At 34.1% G+C, this 9,143-nt stretch overlaps 2 protein-coding genes across 2 annotated transcripts; one reads left to right on the top strand and one right to left on the bottom strand.

The window, feature by feature from the left end:
- Window positions 1-460: 460 nt before the first annotated feature.
- LOC145088072 (uncharacterized) lies at window positions 461-2,598 on the top strand. Its single transcript, XM_079026276.1, has 5 exons — window positions 461-1,104; window positions 1,432-1,553; window positions 1,631-1,671; window positions 1,746-1,844; window positions 1,943-2,598. Exons 1-5 carry the CDS (start codon window positions 606-608, stop codon window positions 2,097-2,099), a joined length of 918 nt encoding a protein of 305 aa, XP_078882402.1. The 5' UTR covers window positions 461-605; the 3' UTR covers window positions 2,100-2,598.
- Window positions 2,599-6,182: 3,584 nt separating this feature from the next.
- Window positions 6,183-8,911, bottom strand: LOC145088071 (glucomannan 4-beta-mannosyltransferase 9-like). Its single transcript, XM_079026275.1, has 8 exons — window positions 8,516-8,911; window positions 8,330-8,428; window positions 7,801-8,053; window positions 7,600-7,710; window positions 7,356-7,492; window positions 7,145-7,258; window positions 6,650-7,047; window positions 6,183-6,549 (listed from the first exon to the last, which is right to left on the bottom strand). Exons 1-8 carry the CDS (start codon window positions 8,807-8,809, stop codon window positions 6,387-6,389), a joined length of 1,569 nt encoding a protein of 522 aa, XP_078882401.1. The 5' UTR covers window positions 8,810-8,911; the 3' UTR covers window positions 6,183-6,386.
- Window positions 8,912-9,143: the final 232 nt, after the last annotated feature.

The raw sequence follows: 9,143 nt of genomic DNA, 5'->3' as shown, positions 1-9,143 counted from the left end.
TATGGCGAAATCGATGTCGTAACAAATTAAATTAGTTTTAAATTCTGTTCAACAAAATATTTTCCTTGAAATAAACAAATCTAGTTTTTTTAGTTATATTGTTTTTAAACAAGATGATAATTACAAATAATATATTTTCTTATTGTGTTCATCTAATTGATTATGGACTTTCAAAATAAGATCCCTCATTAATCGTAACATTTATTTGATCAATCAATCTAACAGCAATGTTTTCCATAAGAAAAAGAAAAAAATAAGGAAAATAAAAGTTTGATGAAATTAATTTATTTTTGTTATTAACCATTGGGGGAAGGGAAGACGACAAGCATGGGTTTCTTGATGAACACGTGAATACATCACCAACCCTCCATCCTCGTGAAAGGCACGTGCCAAACATCTTATTGACAGCCGTCGATCTTCCCCAATGAAACCTATCAGACGGACAATACAACCCAAAACCATCTATCTCTCTACAGGTCGCACCAATCACCATTACCAAATACCAATTTCCAATTTTTCTTTCACTATAAACTAATTGGTCGTCGGAGAATGGTTGCGCCTCCATCTTAGTTTCCCCTTCCTCCGCCTTTTTCTCTGTGACTGTGATGCTTGCCGGTGTTATTTCTTCACGTCCGAAATCTTGGCTTGTTGGTTCACCACTCGCTCACTACGCCTTGGCGGCTCGTCACCGTCACATCCCCTCTGATGCCAGTTTTCCGATCAAACTTCTACTGTCTGCGACGGATTGTCTCGACCGTCGCCGATTTCCGTATCATTCTACAGCTACAGGATTGAATGTCTCTGCATCTGCCATATCCGCATCCGCATGGCATGCTATCATTCCGGCTGGAAATGGTCGGGGAAAACACAACCTCAGACCGGCCGGTGAGGGCTCATGGAACGTTGCTTGGGATGTCCGTCCTGCGCGATGGCTTCACCGTCCTTATACGGCTTGGCTTCTTTTCGGCATCTGCGCTTGCCTTGCGGCGCCGCCCCTAGAGTTTAATGAAACCACTTCGGAGCCTGTCATCGCCGATGACATCAAAATCAATGGGAATTGTATCACCACTACTTCTGAAAACTCAATAAACTATAGAATAACAGGTTTGAGATTTATTAAAAATGAAATTTTTATTACATTTCTTATACTTTTTCATAGATTATGAGGTTTTTAAATGGATATAAGTTTCTCTAAAGAAATATCGGCTGAAACCTATGTTGTTACTTCACAATTCACAACAATTGCATGTAGCAGTTTTAGTTAAATTCTTCATCTTTCTGGTTAAACCTTTTGGGTTGAAGGCCACTAATGTTTGGGGATCCTGATTATATTTCAAAATAATTCCTTTCCTCTTTTGTGCCATGTCTGTTCTTTGTTTCTATCTTCAAGCATGAATAGATTTAAAAGGTTAAAAGTATATCAATTTACAGGGGTTCCAGCAGATGGGAGATGTTTATTTAGAGCAATAGCTCATTTGGTTTGCTTAAGAAATGGAGAAGAGGCTCCTGACGAGAATCGACAGAGAGAACTTGCTGACGAATTAAGAGCTCAAGTAAACTAAATTTAAAGTTCTTGCCTTTTTGATGTTGTAAAAAAATTCATAGTATGACTGACATCTGTTGATTCCAGGTTGTTGATGAGCTCCTGAAAAGACAAAAAGAGATTGAATGGTAAGCTTCTTTACACAAGTGTTTCAATTCCCACAAAGTATATCATCTCTTATTATATTACTTATCCTTTGAAGGTTCATTGAGGGGGACTTTGAAGCCTATGTAAAAACAATCGAGAAACCTCATGTATGGGGTGGAGAACCTGAGTTATTGATGGCTTCTCATGTTCTAAAGTAAGTTCTTTCTTGATTATACTTTATAAATCTTGATCATATTCAGAAAATGGTGTTTGAAATTTTTTTTTTCTTTTTTTTTATTATCGATGAAACAGAACCACAATATCTGTGTTCATGTTGGAGAGGAGCACAGGAAATTTGTTAAAGATTGCAACATATGGTAAAGAGTATGAAGAGGAAGAGGAAAAGAAGAGTTTAATCAAAGTTCTGTTTCATGGGTATGGACATTATGACATATTGGAAGACATATGATATAAAAAGTTGTCATATTTAATAACCAAAAGGGGAGCAGATACTGACTAAATCATTTTCAAGCAACGAAGACATTCTTCACAGGTTTGAGTTGGTTCTTAGCACAGGGGGCTGAAGCAAGCTCAAGCAAAAGCAAAAAGCAATATGCTTGTTTGCATTTTTGTGTAGATTCGATTCCTTTCTTTCTTTGTCTGAAGGCTCACAGCTTTTTTTTTTTTTTTTTTTTTTTTTTTTTTAAGGTTTTCTGTTAGCAATTTTTCGTAATTCATTTCTGCAAGGTAAAACATAAGTAGTAACTCTGAGGATAGGGTTAAAAACACAAAAAGGAGTTCATGTCTGAAGAACATTTAGAAGTGAATTAGGTTTCTTAATTTATTATGGATTTATCTCAAGTCTATAACAAAACTAGTCTGGGAATAAATTGAATATTGTTAAAATATTCTTATTGGTGTTAAAATGATTTGTTACTATTTTGAAAATAAAAACGTTGTAAACGAAACTGTTTTGTGTTTTCTACTTTTCCTTGGTAAGCGAGCCACAAGTACAAGTGGTAGTAGCTGTTGATCCTTTTGGTCATGGTATATGCTTTTGTAGATACCGTTTTTGAGTTTGTGTTGGTGGAATTATTGCTGTTATTTTTATATTGTTGTGTAACTTGTACATCATCATGTCAAATTGTCGATTTGTTATAACTTATAAGAAAAGGCATGAAGATGGAGTGAAGGGGGTTGTGTAAGAAGAGAAGAGAAATAGAGTTGTGCCAATTTTTGTATGAAATTATACAAATCTCTTTTTATAAAATTTGAATCCGTAGAAAAGAGTGCCATTATAGCTGTATAATTCGTGATGGTGGAGAATTGAACTAATTGAAGTGTTGGTAAATGAATATATTATTATGGCGGAATGAAAAATAATCTTATTTGCTACAACTAATGGAATGGAGCATTGTCTTAACTTCTTTCCATGGGAAGCGTTTTTTTCATTAACACTCCGCTCCCAAGTTCAACTTAAGGAGAGAAAAAGAAAAATGGTTGGAAGTGAGAGGAAAGTAAGAGAAATTAGTGCTTCCGAGTTTTATTGAAGGAAAGAAGTAGAAGAAAATGGAATGATCACTTTCCCTTCTAACTTTCCTTTCGATTTGGAAGGATTTGTAAATAAAGAATAAAATGTTTAACTTTCCATCCATTTCTCTTAAACTTTGGAGCACAAAAGACAATTTTTTTCCTTTCTTTTATTTTCTTTTCTCTCCTTACTTTCTTTTCTCTTCTCTTTTTTTTTTCTTTGCTACAACTCGGGAGCCGGATGTAAGTATGGGATGTGGTGGAATCGCATCTACATAGAAACACTCTAGAGAGAAACACTCACAGAGGGTTTAGGAAGGATCGAGATGAAGACGGTGGGTTTCTGGATAGTGAAATATACCTGATGAGAAAGTGGTGGGGTGCGGTGACCATAGTCGAGTAAGTAAACCCAATGAATAGTACCTATGTTAGGTACTATTCATAAGAGAACAAACTTTTAATCTTATTATATAATTATTTTTATTCATATAGCTTTCAACAATATTAATCTCTTAAAAAGACAAAATTGCAAAAAAGGTCCCTATGGTATACATTTTTTTGCGATTTTAATCTAAACCATGTCTTTTTTTGATTGGTAGTCCTTTTGAGCTAATTTCTTTGTGTTTTTGATCCGTCAGTAAACCAAAAAGACTATTATGCCCTTATCATATTTATTTTCCATTTTTATTTTTTTCCTATAAATATTTATATATAAAAAATAAAAATAGGGGCCCACCTACCCCCTCTCTCTCTTTCTCTCTCTTTCTCTCTCTCTCTCTCTCTCTCTCTCTCTCTCTCTCTCTCTCTCTCTCTCTCTCTCTCTCTCCAACACAAAGGGGAAAGGACTTTTGTCTATGGCAGATCGAACAAGACGAACAGAAGCAGGCAGAAAAAAATGATCCGGTGATGTTTGATCGAATCGCAAGGAGGGGCGGAGAGATCGATCTCCGGCGACCTTCTAAGGGTTTAATTTACGTTTCCAGCGGCAACAATTAAGGCAAAAAAGAATTGGTTCGAAGGCAGATCAAAAACACACCCCACCCCCACTTCTTCTTCTCCAACCATAAACACACAAAAATCGAAGATTGTAAATCGATTTTGGAGAAGAAGATTGGCTCTCAATTCAAACATGCCACTCTTCAATGATGAAATCAAATCTGCGAAGAAAATACATGTTCAACCTAAAAAAGTTAGTATGCACTATGCAGCCACGAGTGTTTCATGACTGCCCCAAACCACTGGACTTTGTCTCAGAAACCCTCAAACCTAGAAAAACCCTTCGTCTGTTGGAGAAAGAGGAGAAAAAGGTTAAGGAGCTCTGGAAAGCTCATCCTTGGTCCATTTGTTCGTCATCGGCGGTCCAATCAAGGGAAAGAATAACAGAACGGCAACAAATAGCGAGAAGGTAACTGCAATTGGTGGAAGAAGGAAGAGCAGCCAGTTCTTCCGACGAGCTCCTTCTCTCGGTACTCTAACCTTCGATGGTGCAACTGTCGTACGGGGTGATTGCGGTGGCGTTTAATCAGTTGTGAAGAGGGCTTAGCCGGCAGAAGGTGTTTAGCAGCTGGAGTTGATGAAATAGAAGGGAATGGGAGGAGGGTTGTCATCGTTGGTGAAGGTCACCGCTTTGAGCACTTGGATATTTGATTCCTAGGTTGAAGAACAAAGAGAAAATGGTTTCCTGAAGAACACACATTTGATTTCTGCTTTTTTTTGTTATTATTTCTGGAAAAGTATATCTTTTTGAAATTGGGTTTCGGTTTTTGATTTTTGGAATTGTGGGTTTCCTAGAAATCACGAACATGAGCTCATATATGAATTGGAATGGTGGGTTATTGATTTTTGGAAGAGAGAGAAATGTGGGCCCCAAATTAGTTAATTATTTTATTTTTCATTTAAATTAAATAGAAAAGACATTAAAAAATATATGAGAAATGCATAATAGTCTTTTCAGTTTAGTGAGGTTTAGTGAGGGACCAAAAACACAAAGAAACTTGCTCAAAAGAACCATTAATAAAATAAAGTCGTGGTTTGACTAAAACATCAAAAAAAAAACATACCATAGGGACCATTTTTGCAATTTTGTCTTTTAAAAATTTTTAAACTTTAATTAAAATATACATTAAATGCAATATATATATATATATATATATATATATATATATATATATATATATATATATATATATATATATATATTCAGGATTTCATTGCATCTTCTTATTATTATTATTATTATTATTATTATTATTATTATTATTATTATTAGATCATAAATAGATCTTTTTAAACTACATGTAAAACATGTAACATCAAAAAAATTATGTTATAAATTTTTTCAAACTACATGTTTACATGTAACACGTATTTTGAACCAAAAAATTTATGTTTATATGCAATTAATTTAACTATGTATCTATTTCTTATTAAAGTTTATTATTCTAAAATAATATTTGTTTATTTTATTCATATCATTCTTTTATGCCAACCAAGCAATAAAATGTAATGATCTATTTTTATTTTATTATGTTGTCCATACTATTCCTTTGTTCATAATATTCCATCATACCAAAGAGACTCTTATATTTTATTCATATTTACTCATTTAGATGTTTTTTTTAATAATTTCATTAATTCTATATTAAAAAAAAATTATGAATCAAACACACAATAAAACTTCACCATATCAATGTTATTTACATCAAATTCAACCAAAATGACTTTTCTCATTCTTTTATTCCCCTTCCAATCCATTAAATCATACTATACATTATGCAATTGTGATGGTCTTTTATGATGCTCATAAAGTCGACGACTAAATAATTATTGGTATAGGTTTTAAATGTCTCCATAAGTTGGCATTTAACTAGTTGTATATTATTTTGTGAGAATTTTATAGCATTAAAACACATGAAAAATGGATATTCGAATTTGTTTAATTTTTGTTCACATGACATAATTTTGTACGTGCATATAAGATAGATGCACCTATAGAAACTAGTTTGAAAAATCAAAACGATACTTATTTTCTGGATCTGCTACTTTTATTATTATGTGAAAACAACTTAGCAACCACAATGTAAGTGCTTGTGCACATGTATACTGAAAGAATGACTTAATTACTTCCTTGTAACAAAATTTTAACAACAAAAGAAATAGTCAACAACATTAACATGTTTGTTTGTATCTTCGTAAATTGAAACTCTGATATTTTTTCCTATACTTATCAAGAATTGGGGACAAAAACGCCAATGTAGCCAAATCCAACGATGAAGAAAGCCATAGCTTGTAGGAAGAGGTATATGAAGTAATGGTTCTTCCCAAATGACAAATCATAGCACCCACACAAGAAGAGGTAGACCCCAACAAATATCTCCAGCACATATACACTGTAGATATTATATCAAATCAATATACAGAAAGGAAAAAATAAATTAAAAATCATAGTCATAACTATCTATTTATGAGTTGCAAGAATTTACAATTTACCTTTCTCCAATTTGTACTCGAGGTTTTTTTGTAGATTTGGAACCCGGTTTGGCTTTTAAAGCTTCTCCAAGTTTCTTAGTAACTACCCATTCATTAACCCTTGTTCCAGTCTCAAAAAGACCAATAAATGTTCCTTTAGTCCGATGCAAAGACATGACATTCTCAAAAAGAATCCAGAAAACTAACAAATGAAATGATCGTGGAGTTCCAACTGCATTAAGTAAAGAGACAATCGAAGGAATATAAATGGCACCCCATTTAGGAACTTGCACTTCTGGCACAAACACCGTTGCAGGCAATACCACACAGTAGAAGATAAACGTGACAAGATGTGCAACGATTTTTCTAACAAAGAAGAAACTGTATATCACGTAAAACTTCTTCCACACTGTCACTTTCTGCATCACGATTCATGAATGAAGTTAATGAGCATATTATATGATTTGTTAGAACTTAGAAATCTTGAAGATGGAATAATAGTGTCATGAATATAACCTTGTTTTTTGCGATTTCTATGATCATTTTCTTGAAGAGGTTAGCAGGTCCACAAGACCATCGATGTTGTTGATAGCGGTATGCTTTGAAAGTACTTGGTAATTCATTTTTCACCTTACAAGTTACATATAAAATTGTTACATTCACATAAAATTAAATCTTGTCAAAATATTAAAGAGAATTTTAGTTAAAGCCAAGTTTTTATTTATACCTTGAGGTCACCAACATAGACAAATTTCCATCCTTTAAGACTCACGCGGACCGCTAGATCCATGTCTTCTACAGTCGTCCGGTCTTTCCATCCACCAGCTTCATTAAGAGCTGAAATCCTCCAAACACCCGCGGTTCCTACATTCAACAACATATATTATGAATCTCAAACCACATTTGATGTTAATTCTTGATTCTTCCACATTTAGTAAAGATTCTTGATTATGTGGGTCCCAGATCTTTACCATTGAACCCGAAAAACGCATGTGTCGCGGATCCTGCCTCTTGTTCCACAATAAAATGATAATCTAATGACATTTCTTGCATTCTTGTCATCAAACACTCATCCGAGTTCACTACACATGATAAAATAAATCTATCAATCTTTTATTTTTTGAAATAATTAATTAAATTAGGTTGTTATTTTATGTAAAACGCGTGAATACCGAATTTCCAACGAGCTTGAACGAGTGCGAGTTCGGGGTTGTGTGCGAGGAAAGGGATGGTGCGCCAAAGGAAGTCAGGGTCTGGTTGGAAATCAGCATCAAAAATGGCCACAAACTCACATTGGTTCACGTAAGGATGCTTCATGCCTTGTTTCAGAGCACCAGCTTTGTACCCATTTCTATTGCCTCTAATTTCGTACTTAATGTTTATTCCTTTTCCTGCCCATCTCTTGCACTCTAACTCCACTAAATCCTGCATCTCCAAATTAATTTAATCAAAAACAAAAAAGTAACATAATAATTTTTCTATATTATAATTCACTAAACATGTGTTGTAAGGTGTATATTTGGATTTATATCGTTCGGAAGTGTAAAATTTGACGAAGGACTTTGATGTAAAATTTTACATATATATGTTATAAGACCATGAAGTTTTGTAATGTAACGTTTCTAATTATAAGCTAAATGTTAATTGATTATATCAATGGAAATTTCATAGACTATTTGATAAAGAAGTGAAAAAATGAACCTTGATGATCGGATCTGTGGAGTCATCAAGAACTTGAATTATGATTCGATCAGAAGGCCATGAGAGCCCGCATGCTGCTCCAATCGAAAGTTGATACACCTACAAACACATCAAAAATCTATTAAAACCACAAATAATCTCCGAATATAAATGAAAAACTTGGGATAAAAACAAGATATAATGTACCTCTTTTTCATTATACATTGGTATTTGTACTAAAACCATAGGATAACACGAATTACCGATCTCCAAATCTTCCTTAATCGCCTCCCATTTGTATCTTTTTTCAAGCTTATATTTCATCAACTTAACAACAGCAATAATAATACCCATACAGACACGCTCCACGAACAACATCACAGACATGGCTAAGCACATTATCACCATAATTTTCATAAATGGCACGATCAATGGCGCCCGCACTTGCTCCCACATCATTCCCATTTGCCCGTGTCCAGTGCCCGAGAAAACCCCCTCCATTTTCTTCCTATTCAACTTGTGGTTTCTATACTCTAGAAATTGTAAAAAGATGATATTTATATATGGTTATATACTCATGACATTTAGATTAGAGTAAAGAGATGATATGTATATATAAGGAGTGTTGATGGGTTGTGGTGAGTTTGCTTTGGATGTGGAGGGTGTTTGAGTTTTGCTTGTGACACAAGCACAAGTTGTGTGTCAGAAACACAATCGAGTGTCCATGGAAGCTCTATGAGTGTGATGACATATTTTCGATCTAAGTTAGCTCACAATGTGAAAAGGGAAGGCTCAAAAGTGAAACTACACTTGTTTTTTAAGTTTTTTCTTTTTT

Source organism: Lactuca serriola, chromosome 2 (assembly GCF_051521515.1).
Source record: "Lactuca serriola cultivar US96UC23 chromosome 2, Lser_US96UC23_V15, whole genome shotgun sequence".
NCBI lineage: Eukaryota > Viridiplantae > Streptophyta > Magnoliopsida > Asterales > Asteraceae > Lactuca > Lactuca serriola.
The sequence above is the reverse complement of the archived record's forward strand: the minus strand, read 5'-3'. Positions and strand labels throughout refer to the sequence as shown.